Here is a 19,770-nt window from a genome sequence, read left to right on the forward strand (position 1 = left end):
ATATATATAAATACTACTCAACCATTAAAAAAAAGATGAAATCTTGCCATTTGTGACAACATGGATGGACCTTGAGGGTATTATGCTAAGTGAAGTTAAGTCAGATGGAGAGAGACAAATACCATATGATTTCACCCATGTGGTGTGTGTGGAACAAACAAACAAACAAAAAATAAATGAACAAGCCAAACAAAAACAAACACATAGATAAAGAGAACAGAGTAGGGGTTACCAAAGGGGAAGGGGTTGGGTAAAGACAAAGTGGCTAAGGGGGTCAACTGTATGGTGACAGATGGAAACTAAACTTTTGGTGGTGAGCACTCGGTAGGGTACACAGAAGTAGAAGTATAATGTTGTACACATGAAACTTATGTTGTAAACCAATGTTACCTCAATAAAAAATAAATTAAAAAACAATAAGTTTAAAAAATAAAATAGGACTTCCCTGGTGGTGCAGTGGTTGAGAATCTGCCTGCTAATGCAGGGGACACGGGTTCGAGCCCTGGTCTGGGAAGATCCCACATGCCGCGGAGCAACTAGGCACGTGAGCCACAACTACTGAGCCTGCGCGTCTGGAGCCTGTGCTCCGCAACAAGAGAGGCCACGATAGTGAGAGGCCCGCGCACCGCAATGAAGAGTGGCCCCCGCTTGCCACAACTAGAGAAAGCCCTCGCACAGAAACGAAGACCCAACACAACCAAAAAATAATAATAATAATTAATTTTAAAAAAAAAGAATAGCTCTTAAAAAAATAAAATAAAATAAAATAAAATTCTCATCCTATGACTCCAGAGTTCCTGGCTCTTGTCCTCCCTCTCAGTCTTTCTTTCCAATCCCTAATTTCCTGGAGGCCAGTACTACAGAATAAGAATCAAGAGTGTTACCAACATGCTACAACATAGATGAACCTTGAAAACGTGCTAAGTGAAATAAGCCAGATACAAAAGGACACATATTGTATGATTCCATTTATATTCCTTTTATATACCTGGAATAGGCAAATCTACAGAGACAGAAAGGATAACAGTGGTTTCCAAAGGCTGGAGGAAGGGAGGAATACAGAGTTATTGTTTAATAAGCACAGAGTTTCAGTTTGGAAAGATGAAAAAGTTCTGGAGAGGGATGGTGGTGATGGTTGCACAACAGTGTGAATGTACTTAATGTCACTGAACTGTACACTTTAAAATGTTTAAAATGGTAAAGTTTATGTTACGTGTATTTTACTATAATAAAAAAGTTTTTCAATGAGACAAAACTAAATTTTAATAAAGATGCATACCTAAATCATAAAAAAATAATAAAGAAATTATATGATGCAATAAAAGTCAGGCCTAGGGACTTCCCTGGTGGTCCAGTGGGTAAGACTCTGCACACCCAATGCAGGGGGCCCAGGTTCGATCTCTGGTCGGGGAACTAGATCCCACATGCATGCCACAAGTAAGAGTTCACGTGCCGCAACTAAGATCCGGCACAGCCAAAATAAATAAATGATAAATATATATATATATATATATATATATATATATATATATATATATATATATATATTAAAGTCAGGCCTAATGGTTAATTTTAGAGGGTATAAAGAGGTTGTAATTCTTTAGGAGCCAAGTGGGGTGCTTGGAAATTCTATTTTCTTACTAGAGGCATTACACACGTGTACTACAGTTAAGTCTCCTACATATGAACCTTCAAGCTGCAAGCTTTCAAAGATGTGAATGTGCATCTGGTTCCAGCAAGGAACCAGAAACTGTGCCAACAACGTCATGCATGAGGGAAATTGCAGCTTGCCCTCCGTCTCCTATTGCTGACAATTCTTCAGCTCTGCCATCTTCCACCTCCTCTCCCTCCACTAGTCAGTAACTCTTCTGGCCTGTTCACTTGATGCCGGTCCCTGTTTGGCAGCTGGTGTACCGTACTTTTCAAGGTACTATACTGTAAGATTAAAAATGTTTTCTTTATTTTTTGTTTGTTTGTTTTTTATGTATTATTTGTGTGAAAAGTATTATAAACCTATTACAGGACTTCCCTGGTGGCACAGTGGTTAGGAATCTGCCTGCTAATTCAGGGGACACAGTTTCGAGCCCTGGACCGGGAAGATCCCACATGCTGCAGAGCAACTAAGCCCGTGTGCCACAACTATGGAAGCCTGTGAACCTGGAGCCCATGCTCCGCATCAGAAGAGGCCACCATAATGAGAAGCCTGCGCACCGCAGCAAAAAGGGGCCCCTGCTCCCCGCAACTAGAGAAAGCACGCGCGCAGCAATAAAGACCCAACTCAGCCAAAAATAAATAAATAAATAAATTAATTAATTTATTAATTAATTAATTTAAAAAACCCTATTACAGTACAGTACTATATAGCCAATTGTGTTAGTTGGGTACCTAGGATAACCTTGTTGGACTTACGAACAAATTGGACTTAACGAACGTGCTCTCGGAATGGAACTCATTCATCTGTAAGGGACTTACTGTATTTATAATTCATACATTTGTACATTTATGTTTCATTCACTTTTTAATGTGTTACAATAAAGATGATTTAAAATAAATAAATATCATTGATACTAAAACTAGTACTGTGCTAGAAAAGGGGGTATTTACATTGTCTCAAACTATCTCCCTAAAATGTACTGAATTATTACAAACAGAAAGTAGTATATTTGCAGTGAAAAAATCTGGTAACTTAATGAAGTGATCCCAGTTAACATCACTAGTAATGGGACAAAACGTCATCACGTGTCACTTGATATGATACACTGAGAAGGAAACAACATCACTTTAATTGTATTCCTGCCAAAAATTCATAATCTGAATCTGATCATGAGGAAACATCAGATAAGCCCAAATTGGTGGAAGCTCTGCAAATAAGTAGCCCATATTCTTCAAAGAGAGATATACAAATAACTATAATACAAGATACAGTAAAAGTGCTGTAGGAGTGCAAAGAAGAAATCAAAAGAAAGAATTTTAATCATGTGGTTATAATGAATATTATTGAGCATTTACTGTGTTCTAAGCTCTGTCTAGTCTCACTCCTTTCTGATCTCATCCGGTCTCATTGCTGTAACTACCATTTATATATCAATGACTCCCAACTTTATATCTCTAGCCCTGACCTTTCTCCCAAATCCTGAACTTATATACCTAACAGCCTATTCAATATCTCCATTTGGATGTCCAATTGACATCTTAAACTCGACATGTTTAAAACTGAACTCATTCTATCAAATCTGCTTCACTTGCAGCCTTCTCCATCTCAGCTGATGGCAACTTCATCCCTCCTGCTGTTTATAACAAAAAGCTTGGAGACATTCTTTTTTAATAGAAAGGAAAAAATAACCCATATACTTATCATCCAACTTCAACAATTATTAACAAATGCCCAATCTTTTTTAAAAATTTATTTTGTTGAAGTATAGTTGATTTACAATGTGGTGTTAATTTCTACTGTACAGCAAAGTGATTTAGCTATACATATACATACATTCTTTTTCATATTCTTTTTCATTATGATTTAATCACAGAACATTAAATATAGTTCCCTTTGCTATACAGTAGGACCTTGTTGTTTATCTGTTCTACATACAATAGTTTGCACCTACTAATCCTAAACTCCCAATCTATCCCTGCCCCTTCCCCTCTTCCCTTTGGCAACCACAAGTCTGTTCTCTATGTCTGTGAGTCTGTTTCTGTTTCGTAGATAAGTTAATTTGTGTCATAGTTTAGATTCCACATATAATTGATATAATATGGTATTTGTCTTACTCTATCTGACTTACTTCACTTAATATAATAACCTCTAGGTCCATCTATGTTGCTGCAAATGGCATTATTTCATTCTTTTTTATGGCTGAATAGTATTCCATTGTGTGTGTGTGTGTGTGTGTGTGTGTGTGTGTGTGTGTGTATACCACAATTTCTTTATCCATTCATCTGCCGATGGACAGTTAGGTTGCTTCCATGTCTTTGCTATTGTAAATACTGCAGCAGTGAACATTGGGGTGCATGCATCTTTTCAAATTACAGTTTTGTCTGGATATATGCCCAAAAGTGGGATTGCAGGACCATATGGCAACTCTATTTTTAGTTTTTTGAGGAACCTCCATACTGTTTTTCATAGTGGCTACACCACTTTACGTTCCCACCAACAGTGTAGGAGGGTTCCCTTTTCTCCACACCCTCTCCAGCAATAAATGCCCAATCTTGTTTCAACTATATCCCCACCCACTTCCCCCCAACTGATTATTTCTAAGAAAATCCCAGACATCATATCATTTCATCCATAAATGCTTGTATGTGTGTTAAATATAGAGAATCTTTTAAACATAATATCATTAACACACCCAAGGAAAATTAACAGTAATTTTTTAATGTTATCAAATATATAGTGTTCAAGTTTCTGCAATTGTCTCATAATTTTTTTTTTTTTTACAGTTCCAAACAAAGTTTACACATTGCATTTGGATGATACTTACCTTAGGCCTCTTTTAATCTGTAAGTCTTCCTCTTTTGTATTTCCTGCGATTTATTTATCTGTTGATGAAATCAAATCATTTGTTCTGTAAAATTTCCAACTTTGTGGATTTTTCTGATTGCATCCCTGTTGTGTCATTTAAAGTATTTTCCGGACTTCCCTGGTGGCACAGTGGATAAGAATCTGCCTGCCAGTGCAGGGGACATGGGTTCGATCCCTGGTCTGCGAGGATCCCACATGCCGCAGAGCAACCGAGCCTGCGCGCCACAGCTGCTGAAGCCCGCGTGCCCTAGAGCCTATGTTCCGCAACAAGAGAAGCCACCGCAAGGAGAAGCCCCGCGCACCGCAACGAAGAGTAGCCCCCGCTTGCCACAACTGGAGAAAGCCCACGCACAGCAAGGAAGACCCAATGCAGCCAAAAATAAATAAATAAAATAAAAATATAAATAAATAAATAAAGTATTTTCTTTTTTATTTTTTATAAATGAACAGATAGGTATACTTGTTCAGATTTATGTTCCTTTTTTTGGCAAGAATAACTGGTATCATAAACTTCCTATTGCATCTCATCAGGAGGCATATAACATCTGGTTTAATGTATTTTTGTTCTGTTACAATTGATTAAATAGGTTCAAATATTACCATCTTTTTACTTGACAGCTTAGCAGTCACAGGTAATCGTTATCTAGCTGCATTATTTCATGAGGGGCTGTAAAAAACTGATATTCTAATTTTAGAACACTATCTTTATTCATTAGCTGGAATTCTTCTATAAATAAGAACTTTCCCTTCATCAAATATTTGATTACCTAAGGAATGGCAGGATAAATGTTTGATTCTTTCCTTTGATTTACTAGTTTTCAAAATAATGAGTTGAGGTTCTCATGTAATAGAGATAGTTCTCTAAATAATGAAATTCTCCAGCATACTGGATGACTTATGAGACTTTTGTTTTTAGTATCACTATGAACTATGGGTTTTAACACATTTGGTGTGCTTCAACCCACTGCAATTATTCTTCATTTTGAAATGCATATTGTCCTTTGGGACTTCCCTGGTGGCGCAGTGGCTAAGAATCCACCTGCCAATGCAGGGGACATGTGTTCGATCCCTGATCCAGGAAGATTCCCACATGCCATGGAGCAACTAAGCCTGCGAGCCACAACTACTGAAGCTGGCATGCTCTAGGGCCTGCAGGCCACAACTACTGAGCCCGTGTGCTGCAACTACTGGAGCCCATGCACCTAGAGCCTGTGCTCCATGCTCCGTGCTCCACAACAAGAGAAGCCACTGCAATGAGAAGCCCACGCACCGCAATGAAGAGTAGCCCCTGCTTGCCGCAGCTAGAGAAAGCCCACGCGCAGCAACGAAGACCCAACGCAGCTAAAAATAAAAAAATAAATAAAATAAAAAATAAAGAGGACCTAAGTACATTTAAAAAAAGAAAAAAGCATATTGTCCCATCTTTGGGCTGTGGAAGTCCTTTCAGATTAGCCCCAGATTTCTCTTGACATGATTCCAGTAGTCTTGGATAGCTTCCTTGCTTTCTGATATAACAAGATGTTCCAGGTTCATCTTGTTTATTTCCTGCCTCAGATCTAGAAACAGATGTTTCTCTAAGAAGTCTTGGTTCATTTAGTAGTAAATGGCATTTAAAGACCACAATTTGGATGGTTGGATGCTTGTTGCTACTGAGTTGGTCATTGTTTGCCTTTTTCTAACTAAATGTAGGATTTCAGGGATTTTATCCAACTTTCTTGATTTTATATTTGTATCTCTTTCTAGTATAATCAACATCTTGGTTCCTGATAACATTAGCACAATTTATTTATTTTCTTTATTCTATTACATATATAAAACGATTTCTGAAAAAACCCAATATTACTAATAAGATGGCTAATGAAAACAGTTTAACATTTTTTGCAGTTCATTTCTTTCCTTTGGGTATATCCCATAAAAACGTACGATTAAGACATATGCTACAACATGGATGAATCTTGAGGACATTATGCTAAGTGAAATAAGACGGCTACAAAAAGACAAATACTGTGTGATTCTACTTATATAAGGTATTTAGAGTAGTCAAAATCATAGAGAAAGTCGAATGGTGGTTACCAGGAACTAGGGGGTAGGGGGGGAATTGGGAGTTATTGTTTAATGAGTATAGAGTTTCAGTTTTATAAGATAAAAAGAAGTATGGTGTCTATGGCCATACCACCCTGAGTGTGCCTGATCTCATCTGATCTCAGAAGCTAAGCAGGGTTGGGCCTGGTTAGCACTTGGATGGGAGATGACCTGGGAATGCTGAGTGCTTCAGGCTTAAAAAAAGGGGGGGTAGGGTATGCAGACGGATGGTGGTTACAGTTCCACAACATTATGAACATATTTAATATCACTAAACTGTACACTTAAAAATGGTTGAAATGGTAAATTTTATGTGTATTTTATTCTATTATTTATTTATTTATTTGGTTGTGCTGAGTCTTAGTTGCGGCAGGCGGGCTCCTTTAGTTGCAGCTTGCGGGCTCCTTAGTTGCAGCTTGAGGGCTCCTTAGTTGTGGCTTGCCTGCTCCTTAGTTGCGGCACGTGGGCTCCTTAGTTGTGGCATGCGAACTCTTAGTTGCAGCATGCATGTGGGATCTAGTACCCTGGCCAGGGATCAAAACCAGGCCCCCTGCACTGGGAGCACGGAGTCTTAACCACTGCGCCGTCAGGGAAGTCCCATATGTGTATTTTATCACAATAAAATTTTTTGAAAAAAATATACAGTTAAACTATTATATTTTAAAGTCATTTGAAAAAATTCTACCAATACATAGGTTAATTTATTTCACTTTGATTTTTATTTTTAGTGACTGCTTTCTTCATTTTGATTTTTTAATTGAGGTAAAATTTAAATACAGTGAAATGCACAGTTCTTAGTTGTATAATTTGATGAGTTTCGATAAATATAAACATCTATTAAACTTGTATACCAGTCAAGATATAAAACATTTTCCTCACTCCAGAGAGTTTTTCATGGCAACTATATTCTTATTTCTATCACTATATATTAGTTTTGCTGTTCAACAATTTTGTATAAATGGAATCATGCAGTATGTAGTCTTTTGTATCCATCTTCTTTGTGCAATACAACATTTTTGAGATTCATCCATGTTGTTGCATGTATCAGCTCAGTAGTATTCTTTTGTATACATGTTCCACAATTTATCAATTCACCTATTGATGGATATTTGGGTTGTTTTGGACCATTATAAATAAAGCTCCTATGAATATTCATAAATAAGTCTTTTTGTGAACATACGTTTTCATTTCTCTTGGGCTGATATACAGGAGTGGAACTGCTGGGTCATAGGATAAGTATTTGTTTAACTTTATAAGAAACTGACAAACGGTTTTCCAAAATGGTTATATAATTTTATACTCCCACTAACAACATATGAGAGTTTCAGGTGCTGCACATCCTCACTAACATTTGGTATTGTTAATGTGAAGTGGTAGTTCATCGTGTTTTTCAGTAAACTTTATACATCATTTATGTACAATAAAATGTGCCTGTTTTAAGTATAAAGTTTGATGAACTCAACAAATGTATATATGTGTGTAACCACTACCATAATCAAGTACAGCACATTTTCATCACCCCAAATTCCCTTGTACCCCTTTGCAATCAATTCCCATCCCCTCCCCAGCCCCAGTAACCACTTATTTGCTTTCTATAACTGTAGATAAGTTTTGCCCATTCTATATAGAATTTCACATAAACTTATTCATGCAGTATGCACTTGTGGTGACCATGAATACGCATCACTGAAATCTTCTTTCAGAGAGTATATTTGGTTGATGACCACACCTGCTGCCACTCTGGACCTACTCCCACATTTGCACCAAAGCCACACTCCCATAGGCTAATCCCAGCCAATGCCAGAGAACAACAGGGCTACAAAGGCAGGCCCAATCCTGTGATAAAAAAGATTCTTCCAACAGGTCCTTTGACTTGAAGACTCTTCATCAGCCTGGCCAGACCTTTTTGGGACCTATGCTGTAGGATAAGACTCTTCCTTTCCAATCCTCATTCCTTTCCTCTCTCTTTTCCACAGATGTCAGACCTGTATCTTGGTCTGAAGCTCTCTCTGCCTTCCCTTGATCTCTCTCTGTGGTGGTTTAAAATGTATCCGCAAATTCAGTGACACTCCCTTCAAAAGGTAGAGCCAATTTCCTTCCTCTTGAGAGTGGACTAGACTCAGTGACTTGTTTCTAATAAATAAAACAAGGCAGAAGTGATGATGCCTAACTTCCAACGCTATGTCATAAAGAGGCATTATAGCTCCCTCCTTACTTTCTTGGTTCACTTGCTCTGGGAGAAGCCAGTGGTCATGAGGATACTCAAGCAGACCTATGGAGAGTCCTACAAGGTGAGGAGTTGAGGTTTCCTGCCAACAGCCATGTGAATGAGCCATCTTGGAAGCAGATCATACAGCCTCAGTCAAGCCTTCAGATTACCGTAACCCCAACTGACATCATGACTGTAACCTCATGGGAAATCCTAAGTCAAAACCACCCACCTAATTTGCTCCTGGGTTTCAGATCCTTAGAAACTATGTGAGATAATAAATGTTTGTTATTTTAGGCTGCTAAATGTTGGAGTAATTTGTTTCAAAGCAATAGATAACTAATATACTCCCCCTATAAATCTCTTGCACATCTAATCACGTCTTGGTATCTACTTCTCAGGAGACCAAAAAATATTCTTTTGTGTTTTGTTTCTTTTGTTTCAGCATAATGTTTTTTATTTTTCATCTATGTTGTGTACATTTGTAGTTTCTTTTTATAGCTGAGTAGTATTCTATTGCATGAAGGTAACACAATTTGTTTATCCATTTTCCTACTGATGGATGGGTTGTTTCCAGGTTTTGGCTATTATGAATAAAGTTGCTATGAACAACTATCGCAAATCTCTTTGTGGACATACGTGTGTTGATCTTTCTTGGGTAAATGCCTAGGAATGGAATTTCTAGGTCATAGTGTAGATGTTTAGTTTTATAAGAAACTTCCAAATACTTTTATAAAGCCATTATAACATTTTACACTACTATTAGCAGTATTTTAAGAGTCTTAGTTGTTCCACATCCTTGCTCACATTTGGTGTTATTGGTCTTTTAATTTTTGCCATTTTGTGGGTAAGTGATGTTACACTGTGGTTTTATTTTTTATTATTATTATTAATTTTTTGGTTGTGCCATGCAGCTTGTGGGATCTCAGTTCCCTGATCAGGGATTGAACCCTGGCCATGGAAGTGAAAGCCCAAAGTCCTAACTACTAGGCCACCAGGGGACTCCCCACTGTGATTTTAATTTGCATTTCCTTAGGACTAATAATGTTGAACACTTTTTCATGTATTTATTGGTCATTTGTATATCATCTCTTGTGAAAATCCATTCAAATTGCTTGGCCACTTTATAATTGGGTTGTCTTTTTTTATTGATTTGTAGATTTTTAAAAATATATTCTGTGACAGGTTGTTTATCAGATTGGTCATTTTGATTTAATTTTGTTTTATACTTATGTAAAACATTTACATGATTCCAATGTCAAATTTACAAAATAAGATAAATTCAAAAAGTCTACCTTCCATCCCTGGCTGCCTTACAATCTGTTTCTTCTTTCCTCCTATAGATAACTTTTGAAAAGTTTTTCATTTATCTTTGGAGTCACTATTTACTCTCTTTCTCTCTCACTCCCCATTTGGGAGGCAGGAAATCAGATTGGTTCTACCTTTAAAATACTGTGTGTCTAGCATCCCACCATCTCCACTGACATTGCTCTGATCTGAGCTACATCATTGCTCACCAAGATTACTGCAAGTCCCCTGGCGGGTTTCCCAGTGTATTATTATTATTTTTAACCATGGCCCCTTAGACCCCCAGGTGTCAAAGTCCGGCAGGCACTTCATCCTCAGGGGTGATCGGAGTTCAGTGCTGGACATCATGAGAGTGGTTTCCCACTTTAATCCTTACAACCTCTACAGTCTATTCTCAATACAGCAGCCAAAGTGATCCTGTAAAAATCTACATCAAACCATACCATTCCTCTGTTCAAATGCCTGCGTATGCTCCCTAATTCACTCAGAGTAAAAACCAAAGTCCTAACAATGCCTACAAGGCCCTATGTAATCTGGCCTCTATTATCTCCAATCTCATCTCCTATTCCTCTTTCTTTCACTCCTCTGCTCCAGCCACAGTGGGCTCCAGCTATGCCTTGAATATACCAGGCATACCCCTACCTTAGGGACCTTGTACTGGCTATCCTCTCTGCCTCCAAGACTCACTACCAGATACCCAAATGGCCAACCCCCTTACTTCCTTCAAGTCTGCTTAAGTCTCATCTTAATAAGGCTCACCCTGACCAGCCCCTTTAAAATTGCAATCTTTCCTGCCCCTTCACCATTCTTCCCCATCACCACACCCTGCTCCAGCATTCTCAATCACCCTTACCATATTTTTTTCTTTTTTGCCACAGCACTAATCACTTTCTGACATACTATATACCTATTTATTATTTATTATTTGTCTCCCCAACTAGAACATAAGCTCCACAAGAGCAGGGATCTTTGTATTTTATTTGCTGGCACACAGTAAGTGCTCAATAAATATTACTGGATGAATGACTTAAAAAATGAATTCTAGGCATTGTTCTAAGCATATTTAAAAGATTATCCCGCTTAATTCTCAAAATAATCCTTAAGGTGGGGTGCTATTACTAATAATTTGACAGATGAGAAAACTGAAGCACAGAGAGGATGAGAACTTGCCTAAGTTCACACAGTTGGCAAGTGAGGAAGTCAGTTTCAGAGAGGCAGTTATTTGAGTTAGGCCATACTCCTTAAATTCTTTGTGAGATGAGATGGAACCTTATTCCACAAATAAAGTAAATTATAAAGGTAAAGGTAAATAAATCCCTAGATGAGAATTAAGGGTAACAACACACTCAAGGAAAGAGAGGCAGCCTGAACAGAAAGTTCAAGAATGGGGACTTCCCTGGTGGCGCAGTGGTTAAGAATCCGCCTGCCAATGCAAGGGACACAGGTTCGAGCCCTGGTCCGGGAAGATCCCACATGCCATGGAGCAACTAAGCTCGTGTGCCACAACTACTGAGCCCGCGTGCCACAACTACTGAAGCTCATGTGCCTAGAGCCCGTGCTCAGCAACAAGAGAAGCCACCACAATGAGAAGCCCGTGCACTGCAACGAAGATTAGCCCCTGCTCGACACAACTAGAGAAAGCTGCGCACAGCAACGAAGACCCAACACAGCGAAAAATAAAAATAAATAAATAAATTTATAAAAAAAGAATGGCTGAGGGAAAGGCAAATGGTTCAGATTGACTGAATGAAGGGGTTAATGCAAAGTACTTACAGGAGGTATCATTAGAAAGGGAAGTTAGGATGTATGATGAAGGATCTTCAAGAAAGAACTGATGAGGACTTCCCTGGTGGTCCAGTGGGTAAGACTCTGCGCTCCCGGTGCAGGGGGCCTGGGTTCAATCCCTGGTCGGGGAATTAGATCCCGCATGCATGCCGCAGCTGAGATCCCACATGCCACAACTGGAACCCGGTGCAGCCTAAATAAATAAATATTAGATAGAAAGAAAGAACTGATGAGAAGACAAAGTATCTGTGAGTTTGTAATATTGTAAAGGGAACAAAGTTTCTGCAACCCAAGTATACCTTGAAGGAAAGTAACTCTATTATATGAATATCTTGAAAGAAAAAAGATGCAAAGTTTAATTCATACACAGGCATGGCCTCCAAACTAAGTTATACATATAGATTCTCTGTACCACCATCCTCTTAATCATCACATGGAAGTCCTTAGCGATCCCTACAGTAAGAGGCAGCTTTATTCAGACTAAAGGAAAAGGTGTTACCAGAGGCCACAGCCAAACACTAACTTTCATTTCAGATGCTAATGGAATGGAAAAGAGAAAATAGTATCCATAAATGTTTCTTTCTCACATTTGGGAATCACTTTCTTAAAAAGAAGAGTGTGGAGAGTGAGGGAGGAAAAAGGGGAAGTTTCTTCATTGTCCTTTGCAATGCTCTGCACAAGGAGGGTAAACCCAGTGCCTTTGCTCTTCCCATTACTTAGGGGACAAATAATAATTAGGAAAATTATGCAACAAATGTTTATTGTGGGCTTCCTCTGTGTGCTAGATAGAGTAATAAATGCAGACTTCTTCCCCATCTCAAACTTTTTACAGATTATTTTACTCTGTGCCCCATTAGAGGTTATTTCACTCTGTGCCTTTGCAGATAAACCAGCTATTCATGCTAAGAAGTGACCCTATGGTTGCTGGTATGTATTATGATCATAGCATTTTCCCCAAAAGCCAAGGATAAGCTTCTGACACATCAATCCTGTAATCCAACACACCTCTCTCTGTGTAAAGAATGCTTTACAGGCAGAACTGAGTACAGGATGGGAATGTGAGCTGCATACACCTCCTTTTGGATATTTTGGTTGATGAGACCGTGCAATCCAGCAGAGCAGGCTGGAATTCTGCCAAACGAGCTCATATCCCCAGAAAAACTAATGACATTCATTGGGCTAGCAGGGAGGAGCCAGTATTTTTTCTTTATGAATTATCAGAGCTAGCTTAAGTCCTATGGAGACCCTAAGCATTGAAAGGATTATGGTACCTTCCTCTCCCACACATACATAATTCAGAATGAGTGTAATTAATTCCAATAAATTTCTGATTTTCTCATGAGGACAACTTCAATAATTGAAATACCAAAAATGAAATTATTTCCACAAAAAAGTTAGAGATGCCCCTCCTACTTTGTTAAGCATGTATATGATTTACCTGTTGGGTATTTATCACTATATATTATGAACTGACAAAAGTCTGGGGGCTGAGAATCCCTTAAGTGGCTTAAACTTAGCCAAGGATACCATTACCTTTCAAATCATTTATGATCCATAGTATCTTCTGCCTTGTGCCCACTCCAGTGCATACCCAAGGAAAGAGCCTGTAATACCGTCTTCCTTTTACACCCCCTCTAACTTCCTTTTTCAGTGATGGATCCCTAGAGATCCCTTCCACAATTCAAGGGTCCTTCATCACAAATAGTTTGGAAAGCATTGGTTGTAACTGCTATATCTACCAATGCTGTATGACAAGAGTGTGGAAGAGAATACAGAATAGGAGAGTTCCCAAAAGATCATACCTAGTCAGTTCAAGGGGTAAACAGGAAAATGAAATACTGCAGTGGGCTCTATAACCACCACACACTACTGCATGTGCCTCACAATCATGTATATCATATGTTCTCAAATGGACGGGTCTTTGAATGCTCCTGCCACAGCAAACTATTCCTAAACACAAAATAGGGCTTCATATACTTCTCAATTCATGTATAAATGTATTTCTTTAAAGATTTTATTCAGCTTTCGATGCATTTGTACATATGTCCATCAGTGTTTTCTGTCTTCAGTTGTAAAATTCTGGAGCATAGATGCTAACACTCCACAGTTTTCTTTTAGTACTAACATAACCCGTATTTGCAGCTCTAATTATTATTATTATTTTTTAATTAATTAATTAATTTATTTTTGGCTGCATTGGGTCTTCAGTGCTGCACACGGGCTTTCTCTAGTTGCGGCGAACGGGGGCTACTCTTTGTTGCAATGCGCAGGCTTCTCATTGCCGTGGCTATTCTTGTTGCGGAGCACAGGCTCTAGGCACGCGGGCTTCAGTAGCTGTGGCGCGTGGGCTCAGTAGTTGTGGCTCGCGGGCTCTAGAGCGCAGGCTCGGTAGTTGTGGCGCACGGGCTTAGTTGCTCCACGGCATGTGGGATCTTCCCGGACCAGGGCTCGAACCCGTGTCCCCTGCATTGGCAGGCGGATTCTTAACCACTGCGCCACCAGGGAAGTCCCCTGCAGCTCTAATTATTTAAAAAGCCAATTCTAGCAGGGTCTGAGATCACAGGCCTGAATTTCTGCCCCTACTATCTGATCAGTGCGTGGTCCTTCCCTATACCATTCATATCTATTGTCTAACCTCTTTGTCAGACTTAATGAAAGCAGAGCCTATGGTTAACTGCTGCTGACCATTATACTGAGGCCCTGTGCTAGTTAAAGGTTTCATCTCTACAGTTGCTATGGTAACTATCCCCTTCCTCTCCCTACAACCTATTCTGGCTCTGTCTCCATGTGGCACTCTTTTCTGATTGCAGAAGAGGAGGCTTGCACATCTCTCTGTGCTCTTTGCCAGATTCAGATCTGCAAATGGTGGGGTGGAGGTGTAGCACAGCATTGTCTCATGCGTCATGTAGGGTGAGGCATCCCCACCGTCTTATGTTCTGCCAGTACTATTTCTCCCTCTCTGCTACAAAAAGGATTTTCAGGGCCCTGTCCATTTTTAAAAACTGAGATGTAATTGACATATTATGTTCATTTCAGGGAGGGCCCCAATACCCAAATTGGAGAATGGATTGGATATTTTGCTAAATACATGTTCCATGATAGGAACCAGGACTGCTGTGAGGTACTCAAAATGCAGACACTGTCCAATCCTCCTCAGGGCCTCCAGAGAGGAGGTGGATGAGAACGTGGTTCACATGCAGCCTTGCTGAATCAGGTGCCGTGCTCCTTTCTTCCTTGTACATCCAGAAAGTATAAGGCAAATGGGACCCCAAAAAGTGCTGCTGGAGCCCTAGGGTGAAAGACAGGTTCTGTCTGATACATACACATACAGAATGATTCAGTATCCTGTGTAAAAGAAGACACTGGAGTGCAGAGTAGGTGGTGGAGACACACTGAGGAAAGGGGGAGGGTAGACTTACATCACCACACCATTTTTACAAGGATGTTCCAGTCAGTCATAAAACGGTGCCAGCCTCCTCAGTCCTCTTTCACATCCCCTGGTTTTTCTTTTGTTTTGGTTTTAATTTTGGAAGGGCCAACCTCTTCACTGGTTCAAACATTGCCCCTTCTATTTTGAGAATTCCCTGGGGGAAGTAATACCATTGTCTCCCAAGGTTACCCAACTCACTGTGTCACATTACTTGCAGTTGGGTAGGTCTTTCCTGGGTTTTACTCAAACCCCCCTTGCTGCAGTCTGAGCTCATTGCACTCAGCAGAGATGGCGATGAGCCAACCACTATCTTCGGAATAACAACTCACCAGGGACTCAGGGCCGGAAGGTCATTCTGTCCCTCCAATACTGCACAGCCTTCCAGAGCACACCCAGGGCCTGAGGCAATGAGGATAGGAACACCGAGGACGCAATGTAGGACCCTGGCAGGCAGTGACAGAAGGAAAAAAAAAAAAAGCTCCATACAATGATAATACAGACACACCGACAAAGAACGATGCACCCAAACAAACTCAGAGGCAGAGAAGGACAAGATGGCTCCCCTCAGTTCGGGCGAGGCTGCGGAATTGCCAGACAGCACTTATCCGGGAAATATCCTAACTAGAAGCTTCTTCTGGCGCCGAGGCAATAGACTCGCCCCTCCATCCGGCTCTCAGAGCCCCCATCCCTACTCAAGTCGGAGTGGGAGCTCCCTCTGGAAAACGAGTGGGGGCGAAGGGGGACAGCCACGCCCCCGCCCCCCAGGCACAGCGAAACCGCAGAGCCGGAGCACGCGGCCCCAGCCCGGCCCCTGCGGCGCCACTGGTCCGCCCCCCGACAGGCAGCAGCCAATGAGCGGCTCCTGCCGCCGGCCTTTAAGAACCGCGCGCACTCTCCCTGCAGCGGATGCTGCCGGCCTAGCACTGCAACGGAGTTTCCATGGAGACCGAGGCTGGGCCCTGGCGGCCTTTCGACGTTGCCATGGAGACAAGTCCGGGGCTAGGGCTCCGAAGCCCCGGCTCTCCGCTGGCTCAGAACCCAGCGGAGCCGCTGTGCGAGGCCGGAGCCGCGGTGGCGGCGGCACGCTGGGACCTGCGGAAACACTCTTTGCTCATCGTGATCGGTGATATCGGTACAGAGAATCAGCTGAGGGCCGTTCGGGCCCACCTTGAGCAAGGTGAGCTTGCTGTTCTGGCTGCGCTCGGGACATCCTCCATCCCGTGCTTCTCTGCCATGTGCATCCTCCATCCCTAGCGTGCACTTTCTGAGATCTGCGCACCCTGTTAATCTGAATCATCAGCCCCTGTCACCTGCATCTTCTGTGTCACGCGTTCATATCCTCCCAGGCTGCCAACATCTCACATCTCCATCCTTCCCGCACACCCCATGGCGTTCCGCAATCTCCCTGAGGCAGAGGGGAGCGTGGGGAAGGGGGGTGCTGGGCAGTGCCTGGGTGGGGGGCCCTCTGGTTACACCCCTCTCTACCGCAGTGTCTTGGGCCAGAGGTCCTGAAAGTCGTCACCACCCCCTGGAGAGTCCATGTCCCTACCTTAGTTTCTTCTTTAGGGCGTCTGAACAGGAACAGGGTGCGTTTTGAACGCCGCAGACAAATCTCAAATATCCCAGTGCCAGCGGCCAACCTGAGAGAGTGACCTTCGTGGCCACAAGCTCCTCAGTCCTCCAGTGCCTGTGGCGCAGTGCTGCGAAGCCACCTGCGGGTGGAAGCATGCCGCGGGGGAGTGGAGGCAAGGAGGGGGCCACACAAGGAGAGTTTAGAATCCTACTTACCTGTATCGGGAAGGCAGTCCCTAGTATCTGGGAATGGGCCCTTGGGTGTCACTTCTATCACAATTGGGCAACTGCGCAAGAAAATTCCTACATACAAACTCATTAATGACCAAATTTAGCCTAAACTCTGCCCTTCTCCCTCTGGCTCAGCAAAGCCCAAGAAAGGCACAGTATGGGAGCTAGACATAGGCACTAGCCACATTTCTTAAAGACATTAGTGAGGCTGATCATGGCAGCCATCCTTATCCCCTCCCTCTCCTTACCCCTTCTGTGAGCTTGGAAATGCTCCCACAAGTCCAATCCCTCTGACCTTATCTAGGTCCCTCTTTGTTTCTTTTTCTCTCACAGGGATTCTCTCCTGGAACATTGATTTATCATCCATTGACTTGAACCAACAATTGAGACTCTTCATTACCCGGCACCTAGCTCACTTCTCCTCAGAGGTCAAAGGTTAGGAACCAGTGTCATTTGTCTCAGTCCTTTGGGTGAGGGCTGGTCACAGAAGAGCAGAAGTCCAGTCTCCCTGGCAGAACTGGTCTTGTGGGAAGTTTGGGTCAGGGAGGAGGGAGGGACTCCTGAGCGGAAAGTTGTAAAGCTCTTTAGCTATCCCCACATACCCAGTACACTTCGCAGACAGATGGTATGATGGTGGAGGAAGCCTGGAGAACATAATTTCTACCTGAGAAGAGGGTGGTTTATGGACAGCCACTGATGTGCAGTAAGGGAATGTGGTACCTCTTGAGTGATCAGTCATCTCCCAAGTTAAAAATCACTTTTTTTGTTTGTTCCCCTTTCTGTATGCCCTGGCCTCCTTGCTTCCCTTTGCAGAGACCCTTGAACCTCCCACTCACCTTCCCAGATCCTTGCTCAGCACTTTCCCTCAGGCTGCACAGCCTATCCTCCAGCTTTCAGGGTTTCTGGCTCCTTTGGCTCAGTCAACAGATGTCCAGAGCAGAGCAGAAACCTTGTACTAAAGGCTGATGAGCACCATGAAATCCAGAGTGGAAGCAGGGTTTCCTGGATTTACTGCTGCAAGAACTAGTCATACTTTGAGGTTTGGCACTGAGATCAAAGTTCACAGGATGCAGCTTCCCATTCTGCTGTGTGGGAGAAATGATCAGGGATTTGAGAAAATAATATTTTAGGAGTTATTATTCCACGACAATATCTGTGGGGAGACTGCAGAAAGTCCTACACCCCATTATAAAAGTGCTGGGCATCTGCTCATGTTATTGGTAAATGTTGACAAACCAATTCATACACCAGTGTCTTTACGGAATATAAATCCACCCAACTCAACAGTCACTGCCATCAAATGACTGAATTCGTATCTTATACAGATAATTCTCAATTATCCAGCATAATAGATAGTCACTTCCCTTCTTTTCCTGCTCCTCCTGCTAACTGCCACATGGTTGGTCACTTCCCTGATCACCTACTCCTCTGCTGCTCCTGGAGAGAGAAGACATGGTTAATATGACTAATGCTCCATTATCTTAGGAATATGTGCAGCATTTTAAAAATGTTAGGCTGGCATCTTCTTGATGTGACTGGCTTCCTATGAAGGTAACCAGTCACTGTTTTGAGACTGCCTTCTGTTTAGTGTTACTCATTTCATGGCTTCCTCCATTAGCTCTAATAATTTTTAAATCAACAGTTTTACCACTTTATTAATCCTAGGAGCTTTGGTGCAAGGCTGGATAAAGGGACGGCAGCTTGAAATTAATGACTGAAGTTTGGGGAGTATCTGCTGATGTTATTAATTCACACTGAATTCTCCAACCTTGTCCTTTTAGACATGGATGTAAGAGTAGGATGCTTTCTGGAATGATGTAAGAATGAACAGAACTTAAACCAAAACACCTAGCCATTCTTCAGATTAAGATTTGGGGATGCTTGGGAAAACACTTACAGGGAGATGCATAGTTACTCTCAGGGACCTCTCAGAAACATGCACTGATATACAAGCACCTACTAGATCTTTTCAAGCAAAGAGTTTTACCATGGTGTCCTCAATGGGCTTAAGGCCATTATACCCAAGATCAGGGCTTACTTTTGAGTTTTTTTAGGTTTGGACATTTTCATGGTGGCCTATGTCCCTGGAGAATAGTGGAGAATTTCCTGGAAAACCCCACAAGGCCCAAGACAGCCACAGCCCCACCCCTGCTGGCTCCTCTTTCAGCTGTCCCAGCAGACAACAGCCCAGAGCAGCTGCAGACACTTCCCCTCCCTTCAGCCTCCATTAGTGGGGAGGCAGAGGGAACCAGGCTGCTGGGATGGGCTCAATGGAATATGCTAGTACCTTATGATTTAATCCTTTCTGCCCACCCCATAGGCTGGGCCACCATCCCTCTCACCTCTCCTCAAGCCCTGGGCCAAAATGTTGAAAAGGAGGACAAAAATTTATCTTGCTATGATAGGGAGAGCGTAATCATTCCTGCCACTACCCCCTACACACATACACATACACACACATACACACACACACACACACACACACACACACACACACACACACACACACAGAAAAGGAGGGGACCCTTTGATGGAGCGTCAGTGGCCCAGCTCCTTCTAGTGGTCAAATGTGGTAAAGGCTTTCCAAGGTGAATTTGCACCACTTTTGTCTCCAGTGGTGACTTGGAGCCTTCC

The 19,770-nt window shown here is 41.9% G+C and overlaps 1 protein-coding gene and 1 long non-coding RNA gene across 2 annotated transcripts in view; one reads left to right on the plus strand and one right to left on the minus strand.

Moving 5' to 3' along the window:
* On the minus strand, nt 1-19,566 carry LOC309655215. The gene is made up of 4 exons (XR_014260657.1): nt 17,973-19,566; nt 16,883-17,045; nt 15,663-15,776; nt 1-12,096 (listed from the first exon to the last, which is right to left on the minus strand). It is a non-coding gene; the product is annotated as an uncharacterized lncRNA (long non-coding RNA).
* Nucleotides 16,243-19,770, plus strand: part of MAP1A (microtubule associated protein 1A) — a 20,346-nt gene continuing 16,818 nt past the window's right edge. Inside the window, exons 1-2 of the mRNA XM_082450054.1 lie at nt 16,243-16,510; nt 17,470-17,571. Coding sequence (XP_082306180.1) covers nt 16,273-16,510; nt 17,470-17,571 — 340 coding nt within the window. The 5' untranslated portion in view covers nt 16,243-16,272. The remainder of the gene's footprint in view (nt 16,511-17,469; nt 17,572-19,770) is intronic.

The sequence above is a fragment of the Balaenoptera physalus genome, assembly GCF_965194825.1.
Source record: "Balaenoptera physalus genome assembly, chromosome: 2".
Classification (NCBI taxonomy): Eukaryota; Metazoa; Chordata; class Mammalia; order Artiodactyla; family Balaenopteridae; genus Balaenoptera; species Balaenoptera physalus.